Source organism: Canis lupus, chromosome 18 (genome assembly GCF_048164855.1).
Source record: "Canis lupus baileyi chromosome 18, mCanLup2.hap1, whole genome shotgun sequence".
Lineage (NCBI taxonomy): Eukaryota > Metazoa > Chordata > Mammalia > Carnivora > Canidae > Canis > Canis lupus.
This window is the reverse complement of record NC_132855.1, coordinates 18,926,662-18,945,672: the sequence shown is the minus strand read 5'-3', so window position 1 is coordinate 18,945,672 and position 19,011 is coordinate 18,926,662. Positions and strand designations below refer to the sequence as shown.

At 40.8% G+C, this 19,011-nt stretch overlaps 1 protein-coding gene across 5 annotated transcripts in view; it reads right to left on the bottom strand.

Annotated features, from left to right (window-relative positions):
• The window catches only part of CPVL (carboxypeptidase vitellogenic like), a 127,196-nt gene that overhangs the window by 59,559 nt on the left and 48,626 nt on the right, over nt 1-19,011 (bottom strand). For all 5 annotated transcript variants that reach the window (XM_072783633.1, XM_072783636.1, XM_072783637.1 and 2 more), the window contains exons 7-9: nt 17,939-18,005; nt 4,108-4,236; nt 3,461-3,592 (exon numbers count right to left, since the gene is read on the bottom strand). In XM_072783633.1, the coding sequence (XP_072639734.1) occupies nt 3,461-3,592; nt 4,108-4,236; nt 17,939-18,005 (328 nt within the window). The remainder of the gene's footprint in view (nt 1-3,460; nt 3,593-4,107; nt 4,237-17,938; nt 18,006-19,011) is intronic.

Sequence of the window (19,011 nt, the reverse complement as noted above, 5' to 3'; positions counted from 1 at the left end):
GCAGGGGAGAAGCAGCCGTGGGGCAGAGCAAGAAGATGAAGGGAATACTTACAAAAGAGATCGAGAACATTGGGACATTTTTGGACGAGGATATTGAGTTTGTAAAGGGCTCTTGTAAAAACATGAATTCAGTACATTTTCAAACACCAACTTACAGGAATTCAGGACAGTAGTATCCTAGTTTTACAGGTGAGGAAACTAAGGCACACAGAGGTTAAGTCACTTACCAAGGACGCCTCCCTAATCATGTCAGAGGAGAGATTCAAGCCGAGGCCATGCCTCTGCAGCCTACATGCTCCACCCTGCACACACGCTGGCTCCCCAAGGGGCAGACTACCATCTCTCCTACTCTTCAAATGCTTTCTGGCCATGCTTTTTGGTTTAATACAAAATTCCATTATTTTATTAGATTAGTTTTCTTTACTGAACATGAAGCAACTTAATTTATCCAAATTACTATTGCCACAGGGCTAGGGACCAAGCATGAAAAGGATGGTCATTGTGGAAAGGGGAGGGAGTGATAAGTATGCTCCAGCAGCGTTACGGACACTCAGGACCACTGCCTCTGGCTGTGCAGATTGTGCACTATATGGGGATGCCTGGCTGAGGGGTGAGGTGGGGCAGAGAACAGCCAAAGGTCTGCTTGCCAAACTGCATAAAAGACTTGGGCTGCGCATGGAGAAACAGCCAGCTTTTATTCTCATACAATGGTGGTATCTACTTGCCAAACCCTGAAGCCACAGGACCATGTCAGCCCAGAGGAGGTATCTCTTTCTTTTCTAACTTGTCCACCCAGAGGGGACTCTGTAGGTGGGCAGTAGTCCTGAATGTATGCAGCATTGGGGAATTTATCTTTAGAAATTATCTTCAGAACCAATGGAAATATAGATTCCACCCTTAAGGAAAGATCTGGTTTCAGAAAGAGTCAAAAATCATGTGTTATCAAACAAGTTAAGGTGGGTGGTCAAGACCTGTGAAATCCAGTTTCTGGTCAAAACTTGTTTTACAGAAAGAACTCTGTGATCCAGAACCTTGTCATGGTAAGGGGGACATTACAGGGCCAGAGATGGGCCACTGTGCATCTTGCAGAATGTCTAAATGTCCCAGGATTTTTATAGACTGCCTGAAAGTTACCGCAGGGGAAACACTAGGGTGGGAATCTGGGGAGAATGATTCTAGTCCTAGGCCTGCCACAGTCTATTAAGTGGCTTCTGGCAACTGAATTCAGCAACCCCAGGCTTCCGCCTCCTCATCAGTGGAGTGTGGATGTGTGTGTGTGTGTGTGTGTGTGTGTGTGTGTGTGTGTAGGAGCGGAAGATGGTCTATAAAATTCCCTCTAGCTCAGAGCTACTGCTTTTTGATTAAATCATTTCAAGGGATCAGAGCATCAAACAGCCCTTATTAATTAGGCTTGTGATTTGGACATTTGTATTCTCTTGGGCTTCTGGATTTCTTGGAGTCTTCTAGCGCATACGCTGAAACACATCTGACCACTACTTGCTTCCTTTCCTAAGTATCATTTTATCTATTTCTCTTAAAAGAATACAAAGGTTTTTATGTTAACTCATCACTCAAGATATTGGACCAGTGGTCTTAGAGACATTGTGTACTGTCATAGGTTTGTTGTTTTTGTCTTCTGTTTTTGTTTTGTTTTGTTTTTTGGGCCCTTTTGCTTTGTTTTCTGATGAATCTAGTTTGGGAGAGCTCTAACTTAATGGGCCATCTTCTCATTACCTCTGAATACACAAAATAACCTGAATTTTTCAACAGTTTGGTTAACCCTGTGGGTGCTCAGCCTGTTGCATCATGCACCACGGACATCTTTCTGCTTTCCTTATCCCTTACGGCCTATCACATGTTCTTTCTCTTGACATCACTTAATCCCTGTATGCTTCCTCAAAAACACATCAAATATCTCACTTGCCTATTGGTCTCACACGATATAACATTTTGATATTAATTTTAAATTCTAGAGGTTAGGGGCCCTGGGTGGCTCAGTGGTTGAGCATCTGCCTTCAGCTCAGGTCATGATCCTGGGGTCCTGGGATCGAAACCCATATCAGGCTCCCTGCAGAAAGCCTGCTTCTCCTTCTGCTTGTGTCTCTGCCTCTCTCTGTGTGTCTCTCATGAATAAATAAATAAAATCTTAAAAAAAAATTCCAGAGGTTCAATCTTTTATCCTTTCTCCCTATTACAACAGATAGCCTAAAACCAGACTTGCAAACCGTGTCATTGCATGTTGAAGAGTAATCCTACATGTCCCCATAAGATCCCTCTTCCTTTGCATTTACATTTACACAGAAACTCTGAATCTGCACTCTGCAGCCACACCAGGTGTCCTGACACAGAGAAAGAGGAGGCCAATGGCATCTTGAGGTATGGGTGGGGGCTTCCTGGACGGCTTCAGCTGCACATCTTGCTGCTGTAAGATTTCATGGTAAAGACACTCACTGCTTTGGGGATTTCAGGTAGTACCATGCACCCCGCTTGTAAAATGGAGCATAACCTTGTTGCCCCCTTCTCCGTAAGTTTGTATATCTCCTGTCTTGATCTAAACTGGCTGACCTGCAGTGCTTAGAAGACTATTAATATCAGGCCTCAACCTTAATAACAGTAATGCCATTAGGTAAACTGGTACAAGATATGCTCCCAAGAACAAAAAGACCAAAGTCCTCAAAATGTAATCCTTGCCTCATTTACTAATATGTGAAACACGATGGCTCTATAGTAAAGGTGGCCAAAAAACTCCTAAAAAGGATCGTTGATACATGATCATTGTCTGCATTGGCAAAACAAAACAAAACAAAACAAAAAACTTGCACTCCTGTATGTTCATATTTAGTATAGTCTCAGATTTTAAATAACTTCTACCCCCACGAAAAGGGTGGGGAACAGAACCATATTATTCGATTCTCAAATTCAATTTTAGGGAAGCATTGTGATGATATTTACAAATACCAATGGCTCTTTGTAAAAGTTTCAAATTACTATACTTCATAATCTTTGTTCCTGACACACAGAACATGTGACATTCGTTACACACTGTGGCCACTTCTCCAACTGCAACGTCCTGTGTGGATATCACCCTTCTGAAGGGTTTAAAGCATATGCTGAAGCATATGCATCCACTTTCTGGGTCGCCTTTCTTCTGATTTCCTTGAGATAGGGTATGCCTTTAGGGCCAACACAGCATTTAAAGAAATCAAAACAGTTAATGAAAGACACAGTTAGATAAACACTCCAAGGTGATCACAGGTTTAAAATAGAGCCAAACTAAATTCAAAGAGACCCAGACAGTTCTTTTCTTCACTTTGACCCCACTCATCTGCCCCCTGCTCTCGGACAGCATACCAGATATTCCTTCTCTAACAACAACAAAATGCCCGAGTACCACAGTCCTTCTAGGACCAAGCTCAGATGGTTCTCATTGCTCCAGGGCAATGCAGGCCCCAGAACTCACTTCAAAGGCTTTAAGCCACTTCTCCTCCTTGATGTATTTCACACAGTTATCACACTGCTTCTGGAAGTACTTTCTCTGCTTCTCATCCAACAAGCCAATTTGGTACAGGAATGTTGCATAGCCCTCTATGATCTGAGGAGAAAAGAGAAACATAAAAAACACAGGGAAAGAAAGAGAGAAGCTAGGGAAGCCCACTTTCTTGGTCAAACAACCCTTTGTCATTTGTCAATCTTGTGTTGCAATTAGCCAAGCAAGACAATTATACACCCAGGCACATCCCCCAGAACACACAAACACATTCACAACATGTCTAAACATACACAACACACATTGCACACACAATGCACACACATACCACAAACATACACACACAACACACATATGCAAAAATACAAACATCACACACACACATACACACACATACATGTGCTCCACGTTCATGCTCATATCCAACCTAGGCTGACCTAATGAGTTGACACCTTAAAACACTTGATGAAAATTAGAAGATTTAAGTCATCAGAAAGTCAACTGGGCAACACCATTTCCCTCTATTGAGTTAAGTGTCTCAAGTCAGAGGAGCCTCCATTGGATTCAAGGGGATTTAATCTCCTTGAAAACAGAACAGAAAGGAAAAAGGAGACACCTACCGATTCAGGATCTGAATACGCATCTCCAAGAGCAATTCCTTTCAGGTTGATCTTCATGCTCATCATGGGGTTGGGGTTAAGAATGTGGATGTAATGTGCAAGGGCTGGCACATATTTCCCTGCGTAAGACTGAGAGGGGTGTTAAAATGAACCATTGCAATTTGGTGTTATAAGCATGATGTGCTTAAGCTAATTAAAATGACAGTAAAATAGCCATATCTCCACATGAGACCCAGGTTACCCTACACTGTAAATTCCACAATGGCACAGAGCTGTGCCTCTCACTTCTGCTGGCCTCCCAGATCGTGTCAGTGACAGGCAAGTCACCGGGGAGGTGCACGAGAAAATGACAAGTGGCCATGGAATAGGTGGACAGTCTGATTTCCTTCCAAAAATAAAATAATGTGGACCAGTGAATAAAGTTCTGCCACCCACAGGGCTCTTCTTACCTGAAGCTCCATTTAAAACTGTTAAAAAAAAAAAAAGATCTCAAGGCCAAAATTAAGACTTCAAATCTGTATGATGATGCAGTTTGAAACTTACATGTATTAGAACAAGAGGGAAAGGACAGTCATATGTATTGGCTACTAAAATTGTCACTGGACTATTATCTTTGTTTCCAACCTTTTCAAGAACAAGGTTCTTTTTTCAATTTCAAAATATTGTGTGGACACAAGCATTATAATTCTGCCTCTAGATTACGCGGAAAAGAAAGCTACTCTTCAGGAATATTTTAAAAATAATTTTGTATTTTTTACATGAAAAAGCTGCCTTTTGACATCTCCACTTGCACGTCTAATATTAAACTTCATATGTTCAAAATGAAGCTTGAGGGACGCCTGGGTGGCTCAGCGGTTGAGCGCCTGCCTTCGGCTCAGGGTGTGATCCTGGGGTCCCGGGATCGAGTCCCCACATCGGGCTCCCTGCATGGAGCCTGCTTCTCCCTCTGCCTGTGTCTCTGCCTCTCTCTTTCTGTGCCTCTCATGAATAAATAAATAAAATATTTTTTTTAAATGAAGCTTGAATCCGCAAGCCTTCCCTACAACCTCTCTATTAATGTTAACTCTGTTCTAACTGCTTATGCCAAAATCATGGCACCATTTCTTTTCCTTTTCTTTTTCCTTTTTTAAGTAGGCTCCATGCCCAGCGCAGAGTGCATCACAGGGCTTGTACTCACGACCCTGAGATCAAGACCTGGGCTGAGATCAAGAGTCGGACGCTTAACCAAATGAGCTACCCAGGTGCCTCAGTGCCGTTTCTTATCTCTCTTTCTCTCACGCTCCACAAAAGTCCATCAGTGAACCTTGTCAACTCAACCTATTCTGTCAAAATAAGCCCAGGCTCCAGTGTCTTCATAGACCCCCACTTCATCACCTTGCTCCAGGTTGTTCCATCAACTCTTCTTGCTTGGATTATTGTAGTAGCCTAACCAGCACCTCCCTGCTTTTATCCTTCCCCTCATCCAGTCTGTTTTCAAGAGAGGGGTCTACTAAAACATAAATCTGATCTTGCCACTCCTATGCTCAAACTCTCTAATGACCCCCCCCCCCCACCTCCCTCAGAGTAAAAGCAAAGTGCTTTTTTGGAGGCATAAGGATTGGCATGATCTGGTCACTTCATTAACACTATCCCTTGCAACCCTCTTACTCATTCCTCTCCAGCCCCTCTTAGACCACAGTCATGATGGTGATCTGTACTGGTCCTTCCACCAGGGCCTTTGCATTAGCTTTTCCCAGGGGGAATGCTCTTCCCCCTGATGTCCATATAGTTAACTCCCTTACACCTTCAATGAGGCCTTCTAGGGATGCTTTCCCTGGCCATCTCATCTAAAATTTTAACACTCTCTCTCTTTTTTTTTACATTTTCTTTTTCTTTTCTCTCTTTTTCCATAAAATCCTTATCACTTTTCTATAAACTCTTACTATTTATCTTGTGTATTGTTATTCTCCCACCCACACTAGAATAGAAGATCCACGAACATGAGGGTATGTCTGTTTTGGAGGTTAGTATATCCCCTGTGCCTGATGCTGTTTGATGCTGTTTATTTGTTAGTGCTCAATAAACAGTTGCTGAATGAATGAGTCTTGAATTAATCTACATGCATATGAAAAAATACTAATGCATATATGTTCAAAATAGACTAAAAGCATTGAGTGGGTATATATGAGTCTGCAAACCCTCTGTAATATTTCCAAGGTTCTGTCTGCAAGGGGTCTGTAGTTCAAGGGCTGGGAGCCTCCAAGAGCTTTCATTTATTCCACACCCTAATCATATGCTGGAGACGTCACTATGCTCATATTTCTATGAAGGCCTGGAGGTTCAGAGAAGTTAAGGGTAGAGTCAGAATCAAATCTACTCTGACCTACTACCAAACTTAGTCTTCTTCCAAGGTATGATAAAATAATGTAATTTGCATAATTTATACAAAATCTCACTGATGCAGCTCTCTTGTGCAACAGCAATTATTTAGGCAAAGTATTGACTGAAAACAATGTATCCATTCATAACCGTGAGCACATTTTAGCTTCCTTGTGATAATATAAAGATGTGTTTACATGCTTGAAATTTGATTTGTTGCATAACAGTGCTATATTCTCTTATTAGGAATAATAAGTGAACATTTATCAAATATAATTTCTGTAAGATGAACAAAAAACAAATTTCCTTGAATAATCATTTTACTGGTAAAGATGTATTATATAGTCTTCATTCAGTGATGGTTCTTTAGACAACTCTTCTGTCAAAGGCATTGTGATAGATATTTGAGAAGACACAAAAACACAGAACTTGTGCTTGTAAAATTAATCATGTCTTTTGAAAAAAAATATTATGAAAACTTGACCTCTATGTGGTAGGCCAAAGTTTTATGCATTATTATTCTCACACTGTGTACCTTGCCCAGCACATAGTAGGAACTAAAAACATATTTGATAAATGAATGACTCATCTGACATCACTGCTAAACATTTTCCTCTATTGGATGTTATCACTGAAGTTGTCTTGTTATAATAAGATCAGACAATAAAACATCTCTTTGACTCTTTCTGAGACAGAGGGACATGGACTTTAAATTGCTCTATTGATGGTGATGACAAATTCAGGCTAACACAGCCACATTTTTATGGCATCCTCCCCCTTGCAGCCATCATGCATATCTGGGATATATCCAGGCAGGAAATTAAAAAGGAACACCCACTCAATTTCTGATCATCGACTATGAACAGGCTACCTCTCTCACTTTAATTTGAACCCATTTAAAGTTAACCTTATCTTTCCATTCTTGAAATGATGAAAACAAGGGTCTCTGCATTCCAATCATGTCCCTGGCTAGAATTCCACTGAGGGTTGGCTGCCTCCACATCTTCCATTTCTCATATTAAATCAGACTTTAATTAAAGGTCCTGGAGACTATGTCTGTGGTCTTTCAACTGGGGCTCCGCCTTGGGTTCATCCACTACATGCTTGCCAAGCTGACCATTTAAAGAAAAGAAGATGGTGAAATGGGTAGTTCTATAACCATGTCCAAAACAGATTCCTCAATGTTCAGTCCACATCTGCTAACCTAACGATGATGCTTATCTCATTTTTGCTTTCTAATGACTATCACACACTTCCTTGCCCTGTGTCAGTGTGACAAATCCTTCACTGCTGTTTTCATTAATCATTCCATTGGTTGAGTGGCTCAGGCTGTCACACAGTAGACAATTATAGGATTATTTTATGGAAAACAGACACTGAAACATTATAATGAAATTTCAATTATTTTCGCTATCCTTGTTGAGACTTTTTTTTTTTGCAAGATCAGACCAGTTTATCTTCCTGAATCATTTATTTCTCAATTTAATGATTCTCTGACCACCACAAGCAGTTTAAAAGACAACCAGACAATAAATCAAATGTCTTACTTGCCCAGCTTTCTCTTCTCTGGATATATTTTAAATAGAACAGAAACTTCTATTTGCCAGGGGTGGGGAGTGCAGTTTGAGATGTGGTAGTATGATGGATCAGAAATGAACTATATGGCCCCTTAGGACTTATGATTGTAATCCTGTAATTTTATGAACTCTTGCTTCTTTTGTTCTGAGTTCCGTCTGTAACGAGAGCAACAACCACCGCAATTATCAGCCCTGTGGTCTCTCTGATGTCTTGCTGGTGTTCACCAATGTGGGCAGCAGCTGGCCAATGCAGCCCCTGAAGTCTGTGAATTAACACTAACCTTCTACCATCGGATCAGACCCTAATCTCCAAAAAGCTCGGAACAGCATCAAAGCGATTATAAAAGAGGAAAAGCGTGGCCAGAAACTATTTGAACACGTAGTATTTTCAAATTCAGCAGTGACCCTCCAATGAGGAACTCAACCAGACAAACGTACTCATCTAATACAGTAGTCCAAATTAGGTTAGCAATCGACACATCAAGATTTTCGTCTGCCCTTATCATTCCTTTCTAGTACTTAGAGCAGCTTCCAGCTCCAATTTCCAGCACTGTTGTATGGCTCGTTCTCCTCACAGTGACCACACTTTGAGCTCACCTCTGACAAGAAGGACCAGAGATATTAGGGTGTGTTTGTGTATGCTTGTATTTGCTGGGGCTTGAAGAAGCAATAAACCTCCAGTTTTTCTCTTACATCACACGGATCTCAGAATTCAGCTTGCAATCTTTTATTTCTCCCACGAGAGGAAGAGGTCTCCCCATCACAGCTGAACAGTGGGTTCTGAATCTCTGTCTGCGATCTCTCTAAGTTCTTAAATGATGTTTGGAACAGTCTAATGGAAATCACGTTAGGAGCAGATTGCACTTGTAAAAATAGTCTAGAGAGAATGTAATGCTTGGTTAATTATCCAGATGTGTAAAACCACAATGAACTCGGACTTAAAGAAACTTGTAATTGTGTATTCTGTCTGAAGCCCTCCCCTCTTACATGTTTCTGCAACACTCACAGCAGACTTACTGTACCCCTGCCACCCGGTTACTTTTAAAGGAGGAAAAGCCTTTTCATATCTAAAATCAAGTTTCAATCAGCTCCCCTAGAAGAAAAAAAATCGTGTCAGAGAATAATACTCTAATGGAAACAACGTTTTCTTGCAGAAATGTCACATATGTTAGCTGTTACTATTGTTTAAACTACATTTCTTGTCTACATTTCCCACTAAAGTTTAGTTTTAAAAAAGGGATGCAGCTATATTCATTCTCTCCCTCGCTTCTAGGTATACATTTATTGGTAAAACATGCAGAATCTCTATTGATAATAATGAGCAATAGCCTCTGAAATAAGACACACCTGAACCCAGACACAGAGTGTCACTGTCCACAGGCCCTCGTTCCCAAGTTTTGCCTGGAAATGGAAGAGATGACGTGACAGCCTTAGGAAGGGTATGGTGAGGACTTCGTCCTTTGCTCTGCTCTACCCCCCGACCCCCAGCCACTCCAGCTGGAAGGAATGTCTCTTTGAAGAATTCACTTAGGGGCTGGTAGGAACTCCTTCATGTTCCCAGAAGGAAACGAAGTGAGCCGCCCTTCTGGAAAGAGTCATATCAGTGTGGTGTCCTCTTGCGCTCCCCAACCACAGAATGTTGGTGGAGCCACCCCCATTTATGGGGGCGATAAGAGAATAAGGGGATATGCTTTGAAAAAAGTTTCATGCACACACTGAAAAAACAAAATGGTGAAAAGCCTAAGTGCAATGGAATAATAGGTGACACTGCAGTCAGGAGAACAGGACTGAGTTAGAGCGACCTTGACTTCATCTAGCGTCAGGATAGACTCTTACTTCACTCAGCACCATTATTTTCTCCGAGAGAAGAGGCATTGTCTTTAAAATGGCCAGTTCCAAAAATTAATGAATGGAGAAAGCTGGAACTTCAGTATTGTGGTAATCTCTACAACTTCCTAGACATTTTTAGACCGTGTGTCATCTAATTTCTAGTCCACACTCCTGCAATTAAAAAAAAAAAAAAAGCTTCTAACAAGAGTATGACTTTATCTAAACATCTATTTTTCTTGAAAAAGAGCTTAAAAGAAATGCAGAATCTCTAGGAATAGACATGTAAGAAAAACATTTTGATCTATATCTATTAGTCACATATTTATCCAAAGGTACATGCTGCCTTCCAAATATATATTTTTTTAATTTTTAAAAAAATTTTTTTTAAACTTTTATTTATTTATGATAGTCACACACACAGAGAGAGAGGCAGAGACATAGGCAGAGGGAGAAGCAGGCTCCATGCACCGGGAGCCCGACGTGGGATTCGATCCTGGGTCTCCAGGATCGCGCCCTGGGCCAAAGGCAGGCGCCAAACCACTGCGCCACCAAGGGATCCCCCAAATATATTATATTATATTATATTACTTTGTATTGAGAAGATGCTTCTTTAAAAAAAAAAATCCAGTACAGCCAGTATGGAAAACAGTATGGAGGAGCCTCAAAAAATTAAAAATAGAACCAACACTTATTCCAGCAATTTTACTTCTGGAAATATATCCAAAAGAAATGAAAACACTAACTTGAAAGGATAGCTGCTCCCCAGTCCCCATTTTTATGGCAGTATTATTTACAACAGCCAAGACATGGAAATAACCTTGTGTTCATCGATGGATGAATACATTAAAGACGTTGTGATATACGTGCGATGGAATATCATCCAGTCATAAAAACTGGGGAAATCCTACCATTTGTGACATGGGTGGACCTCAGAGGCACTATGCTAAGTGAAATAAGTCAGACAGAGAAGGACAAACAGTGTTATGATCTTACTTACATGTGGAATCTAAAAAAACCCACACACACAGAAACAAACAAAAAGAGGTCAGACTTGTGGTTACCAGAAGCAGAGGGTTAGGAGGAAGGCGAATTGGGGGAAGGCGGTCAAAAGGGACAAGCTTCCAGTTCTAAGTCACAAATTCATTTTCAATTCTAAAAGGAAATACTGGCAGGTCAGATGAACGTAACTGAAAGTAGACATTTGTCATGAGCTCAAGAGCTAAAGCAGCTTGAATGTCATCTAATAAAATTCAGCAAGTTCCAAGCTATGAAACATAACTGCATTCTGTGGACTTCAAGCTTTTTTATCACTTGAAACTTCCATTTACTCCATAAAACTTTATATGATCAAAGCTTAGTCTTTATGATTAAAACTCAGTCTTTGCCCAAAAGACAGAAATATCCAAAAAGACAGGGAACTTCTTTCCTGTTTGAATAAGGTTGATAAAGCTTAGAGATTCTCCAGAAAATATGGAAGAGGTGTTGACGCCCTTCTATAGACAGGGCACCTGCTCTCTGGGAGACTGCAGATCTTGGAGATGGAAGTTTTGCGGACAGAGCACCCAGGCTGCAGATAGCACCTACATAAGCAGGGTTCCAATCCTTAGCTTCTTGTCTGTAGTCGTTAGGCCCTGGAATCTGGCTGCTTTAGTCCCAATCCTGGCTGAGTGACCTTGGTAAGGCCGACCTAACCTCTTTAAGCCTCAGTCATCTCAGCTGTAGAATGGGGATGATAATAACAGTGCAAACTTCAGAAGGCAGCGACGACATACATGAAACAGGGCTTAGCACCATGCCTGCCATACAGTCCACTTCCAATATTCTCAAAGACGAGCTACAAATAGAACAGGTGAATGATAAGATTCTTGAAGGTCCTTTCTGGCTACCAAATTCAAGCCAGGGCTAAAAGGATAATGGTATAGGCCTGCAAGACAGTTCTCCTCTCTCACTGCTGCTTGTACATCAGTGCTGGAAATGCCTCCATTACAGCTATCTTTCTATAAATCAGGCTCTGTCCTCTATTCATACACAAGCATGTTGGGAGTACGTTTAATGTATCAGATCTTTTCTAATGGACAGTGTGCTGATAAGTCAGAAAGGGGAAGAGAAACAGAACAATCATGATGGAGATGGAGCATGGAGAAACAGGACCTGAGCACAATACAGCGAAGGAAAGAATGGAAGGCTGAGGGTGGGGGGCAGGGTACCTGGCAGCCCTGGAAAATAAGCGAGTAGAAAAGATGGTCCCCAGGGTCTGGGACACAGCGGCAGGGAGAGAAGAGCTATGGGAGGGAGATGAAAAGATACTGGAGAGAAATATCATCAGTATTTTTATCTTATCTAGCAACAACCTGGCACAGTGCTGCTCTGTAACATTCAATGAATGCTGTTCTCAGGACCGTATGAAACAAATCACACAAACACGGCTCTCACCTACCGGGAACCTGCAACCTGAACCCAGTGGACCACGATGATTACAACAAAGGTTGTCGAACTCCATGATCCCAGCAGGACTTCACTCATGCAGATGAAGATAAAATATCCTATTAAGCTCACTGATTTTTAAATAGCATCAAAGTTTTGCCTCTATTTGGCTCTCAAATTAACCATGGTTGCCAAACTGCTTCTGAGGAGAGTAGGCCCCTTCCTGCTGATCAAGAAGAGATGCCCAGTTTTAGCCACATGTTCTGGCATTTTGGATGGGCTCCACGTTTGTTGCCTCAACCACCCATAGGTGCAGAATGTTTCCTAGGAGTGGGCACAGAGCCTCATGCTCAGAGAACAATGGGCAGTCCCCCTTCCTGCCGCCACCTCCCTCTCTGCCTTCCAGTGAGGGCTGTTTTGCTTTAACTTCTAGCTGGGCCCATGGACACTTGAGAGGATTCTAAAGTGTGTCTGTACCTCAAGAACAAGAGCAATCTCACTAATAGTTACTGGCTCAGAAAGGATAACACTTATAAAGAAAGTTAATTATGTGAATTAAATGCAGCTTGTTTCTCTTTTTGAAGTACATTTTTTTCATGCCTTGAGGAGGGTGATTTACAGACACATTTGTCTCTCTTTAGAGAAAATTAATTCCAGTTGGTGTTCTGGGCAGAAATGGGGAGAAGGGAAGGAGACAGGCAGCTCTTCCCTCTGCATCGCACTGCCTGCGAATTTCAAGTTTTTTTCAAATAAGTCTCAATTTTAATAAGATCCTCTACATACACATTTGCTACTAAAAATTGAACTTGCACATCAAAAAAATTACAATCAATTTCTGAAAACCAGAAAAATCTACCTTATGCACAGCCTCCCCTAATTATACTCTAACCAAACCACCCCCCAAGTTTTCTGTGTATTCCTTCTGCACAAATTACCTGGCTTCCAGTTTTTTGATGTTAGGTTTTATCTTAATGACTTCAGGTTTTTCAAACGCCTAGGCAACACTCAAAACCTAGTAGTGCTTTCTTAGGTCAAACTGAAAAGTGGACATATACTGACGTCATTCAAATGTCGTGGGCTTGCCAGGGGCAAGGAGCCTGGGTCTGGCTGGAGACATTTTGCTACTATCCAGAACTTCAAATATCAATTTCTAAACTCTGTCACAATGTTTTAGACAAAGCAAACAATTTCTTTTGAAGATTTCAGGGGGGGGCCTGGGTGGCTCAGTTGGTTAAGCATCTGTCTTAGGCTCAGGTCATAGTCCCGGCGTCCTAGGATCAAGCCCCAGAATTGGGCTCCCAGATTAGCGGGGAGTCTGCTTCTCCCTTTGCCTCTGACCCTTCCCCCTTATGTGCTCTCTCCCTTCCTCTCAAATAAATAAAATCTTAAAAAAAAAGATGATTTCAAAATAATAGGAGAGACAATGCTACATCCCCAAAATAAGTGAGAACTTTTTAAATATCTGAGCCCCTGTCTACATGCATTAGGCCATATGCTTTGGAGCCATAATATATTAATCCAGCTTTTCACCATGAATGGTAATAATAGTCATCATGTGTTGGGTACTCACCACAGCCATCACTCCGTTAAATATTTGAGGAGGATTATCTAATTAAATGCTCAAAACAATCGTATGTAGTAGGTATTGTTATTATTTCCAGACTCCCTTGCACCAGAATCAGGGTGCTGAACAGCTGCTCCAAACCATTCGAGCATCAGGCTAACCCTCATTCATAGTATACAAATGAGAAGGATATTCAGGTCCAGTACATTTGCACTGAAAATCAGAAAACCATTTCTGAGTTTACCATTTATTTTTCAAGGACTGTTCTATTATATTAGCGGCATTATTTGTTTAGCCTCCTAAACAACCCTCCTTAAGGGTATGTGGAAATGGAGTTCTGAAGAGAAAGGATTTCCCTTTTTCCCTTTTGGGAAAAGTCTATCATAACTTTTTTTTTTTGAGAGAGAGAAAGAGGGTGAGTACTACATTAAAATTGAAATCATATACAGATACTTTATGAATACATCTAGGCAACTATAGTTGAACACCTAGCAAAGCAAAATATCCCTGGAAGTGATCTAATCTAAAAACCACACCCTCTGACTATAAGATGAAAAGCAGAGGCCAAGAGAGGTTAAGGAACTTGCTTGGAACCATCCAGAGAGGCAAAGCCAGCAATGAATCTCAGGTCTCCAATTATTAATCCAGAGCTCCTTCCACTTTTCCATTCTGCCTCCTAGCCTTAAAACAAGAGACCAGATGGAGCAAACTGGACTGGAGGAACATAGCATTCTAATAAAATGAACCATCACAGTATTATTATTTAGTGCTCTTCCTTCTAGAAAGAAATGGGACCCTAGATTTAGTGTATCCCGAGTAGTTCATATGAAAATGATGCTGCCTGGCAACTGCATCTCTATCCCAGGTCTTGCCCGCCCTCATTCACATCTTCCTTCATCACTTGGAAGGCATAGGTTTCCTTAAATGTATTCATCCTGGCAGCAAAGGACTTAAAAAGAAAATTGTCCTTTCCTACACACATTCAAAAATTACATGCGTGAAACCACTGAGAGACATGAAATAGACAAATTTTTCATCCAGAATTTGGCAGCTTTGCTGAAAGTCCAACATCACGGTTAACAACATCGCCACATTATTTGCAAGGCAGGAATTACACAGTAAGCGGATCACTCTTATGTTAGAGGTAGACACTGGGTATTTTCCAGGGTTCTTTCCAAAATGACAGGAATGCCACTTCCTGTCGTTTTGTGCAGCCTGCCTCTGAAATGAGTTAGAAGAGAAGGAACAGCAAGGAATTATTGATAGAGGTCCTAAACAATCTTGACCAAATAATTGGCTTTAAAAACACGTAAGGGTAATATGCCAAACAGAACAGTCTGCCAAATAGAAAGAGAAGAAAGCAGGTGGAAGAGAAAGAAAGTCCTAGTTCCATTTACTTGTCATTTCCTTGGAAAAACTGAGACTATTTTTTCACCTTGACTCTCTTACAGTAGACATTTGTGGTTTGGGCTTGCTCAGCATCCTTCCAGCCCTTCCTCTGATATCATCACTGGGATCTTCCCTCATCTTCACTCATCTCCCACTCTCAGGCCTTGTGATTCAAAAGGTGAGGGTTCCCCTATGATCCTACCCCTCCCAGAGCACTGCGGTGGTTCTCCGGTGCTATTATGGCCAGCCTATATGTCCATCCCATTGACCCTAGTTGCTAGTTCTAGAATAGGCATGGGATCCAAATGGATCACATGAGATTCAGCAAAATGGGTAGAATTATTGGGAAAGAAAAGTTGAGCTGATAGGCTATACCTAGAGCTCTGGAGTGGAGTAGAGGGACAAGGGCACCACTGAAAAAAACACAGCTTGGAATGAAACCAGTAAAATGCAAAGCCTAGTGAATAGATCAAGAAAGAATAAGAGACAAATTCCTGATGAAAATGTTTGGGCCATGACCCAACATGAATCAACTCCTCTCCTGTTTTACTTAAGCCATTTGAACAGAGTTTCTGTTACTTATAAATTTAAGAGCCTTGACTAAACACATTCCTCCTCATCTTTCAAAATCCAGTTTAATTGTCACCTCTCCTGCTTGGCATTTCCTGAAGCTCCCATAGCTATTTGCACTGTCCTCGTGTTATTTGTCTTTATAACTATTTCTCTAATTGTATTTTTCATTCAGTATTATACTTATTGCCAGATGTTCAGATTCAGGATAGAGTCAGTCTTATCAACTGTTGAATTTCCAATACTTGTCCAATGCCTCAGACATAGCAGTCACTCAAAATGCGTGTGTTGAATTGAATTTGATTCTAACTACTGTTTCAGTGAATACTGCATCCTTCAACGATTTCCCATTATTTTGGACTTTATTCTATATTAGATATAGATCATCTACATGATCTGCCTGCCTCTCTCATTTCAGATCTTTCTACAGTGGCTCCATGCTTTCCCTTGAGCACACCAAGTCTGTCTCCAACTCAGAGTCTTTGCATTTGCTATTCCTCCTTCCAGGAAAGCTCTTCTCCAAGATAACTGTAGCTATAGCTCCACTAACTCACTCACTAAACTACATGTACTACACTCAGTGTTCTCTCTGATTGCCCCCTTATCAAAGAGCCTTTCTCTGACAGTCTTATGCAGAATAGCACCCCCACCACTCTGCAACCCTCATCTGCTTTATCTGTTTTCATGCTTGATGTATAGTGCATTTTTATTTCTTCATTTATCATTGCCTTTACCTGTACAATGTAGGAATGTAAGAAATTGCCCTGTTTTGTTCATGGTTGTATAACTAGCACCTAGGGATTCTTGTGTTCTCAAAATATTGGCTGCTATACATTTTTAAAATAACCTTAAATTTAAATGGATGAAAAAAGCAAACACTAAAATTGAAGTCAACCTATGCAAGTGAACCTAACTGCATAATAAATTATAACATAGTCGCCCTAGGAAAAAAAATAGAATTCTTAAAACTTTTAAAGATGGTACTTTTAAACCTGTAATGAAATATAGTCTAAGGATATAAGTAATTACAGTAAAAAAATATTGAAAGTAAGTTGGAGGTTTCCTTGCTGGTAATGGTACTGATGTAGTAATTTAAAATCATTTTGCATATATTGTAGGATTCAGCCAAGAGGTAAATACACTGATGCTGTTGGGAAACACAGTCCATAATGTGGGAGAAGGGGTATACAAACACAGAATGGGGAAAGGAAAAAAGAAACTTGTGATGTTGAATTAGATTTATGGGTAGCAGTTTGGAGTCATTCTGTTCCCCAGTTCTGCCTACAGAGAAAGTCTAAAAGAAATGGCATCCCAATAGCAATGAGCATACTTAGTGCTCAGATCTTGGTTTTAAATACCATCTCCCATTAAAAGGAGCCAGGGTTCCTTGAAGAAATGACTGATTCCAGGGTTAGGGCAGGGAGACCAAAGGACAATCCTAGAGCATAGATTTGTGCCAAAAAGCAATGAAATGCTCAAAGACTAATTGAGCCTTGTCAAAAAGACACAAAGCCCAGTTTGAAAAGGCTCCCCCACCTAGTATGGAAAATATGAATATTAAAAATAATAATGGCAAAAAAATTTAACATATCAAACAGAAATGACAAACTATGAGTCCACAGTGATATTTTTAAAAGTAAATAATAGAGAAGAGGAGGGAAAGATTTTTCTCTATAGAAGAATACCAGGTGATTTCTATAGGAAGACAGATTCCCCCCAAAATCACCATTTTTAAAGACTCCAGCAGAATAACTGATTCAGACAGGAATCATCAATGAGTGCTAAAACTATTGGGTGACAGATTTGGGGGGAACAGATTTTCACTTGGTCTCACATTATTTATTAATTTCAAAAGGAAAGGAGTACCTTTCCAATGGTGAGACCTGGCAGCACCTGGACCAAGTGACCAAGTTTAGCATTGCCAATAATGAGGCCAACAGATATTATGTGCCTCTTGATGGGATACAAATGTTTTCACTGAATCTAAGCATTGAGGAAAGAATCAGACAAATTCAGAAAATGGGATATTCTACAGACCGAATGAATGAATCACCATGTCATGACATTTTTCAGTCCTGAAGATGTTGGAAGCTCACGAGAATACATAACTTCAACTTACCTCCCCAGTGGCATAAAAGTCATTGTCTTTATATTCAGGAAACAGCAGGAAAAATTGAACTAATGCACTGCAAAAAGAACAACAATAAAAAAATCAAATGGCATCAGAAGAGCTTAATGCTCCCACTCTGCTACCAAATCTATAGGTTTGACATATAGGTTTGACATTTGAAGTAAGATGCTATTAGGCTGTGAGCTCCTACAGGCATTATATTCAAAGTGTTATGTATGTAACATTCCACACTGGGGATGGTCAGAAAATAATTGTGGGCATACTTTATGAGATTAATAAGTTGAGTCAACACCCTGGGCAGATTTCCAAATCTCTGGGTTTCCAACATGGACCATCTAGCTGTTGAGGAGACCCTTGAGCAAAGTGATACAACCTTTCACCTACTCTTATAGTAATTCTTGGAGGAAGTTCCCCAAACCTTATGACCCCATTAGCCTGGGTTTGTGGTGAAGTAATGAGAACCTTACTGGCTTACCAACCTCTTCCTGTGGGGAAGCCTGAACATTTCCAATGGGGTTCCCTAAATTTCAGCATTTTAATAACCAAAGAACAAAAAAGCTGTAAAGTGGCCATAGTCTACAAGAAAACCATCGAATGACCAGATATGGAAGTAACTGTACAGTGGCATCTAGGCTCAAAAACAAATCACACTAAAGAATGCCAATAGACACTTGAATGAGTTCTGCTGAAATAGATTTCAGCGGACTCAAGGAAGTATTTCATAATAAGCAAGAAAAGGGTAGATCATGGAATGATTCTCTATTTGACCAAAATCTTTCAAAAAGGAAACAAAACTTGTGAAACTCAGAGGCTCTATGAGCGTGCTGGCCCAGATTGCATTGTCTGAGAAACGAAGCAGCGCTTTTGTTCCAGCTTCCTGCCGAGGGACTAAAAGCCATGAACTATCCAGCGAAGATGAAAGGCAAGGAGGCCCTGCAAAACCAGGAGGAGGAGAAAGTTCAAGGGTTACAGGGAGCAAAACTGGGACATTACAACCACTGCAATTCTGGCTGTACTTAATTTTCAAAGGCTCCATAAAAATCCACCATTAAGGACCACTG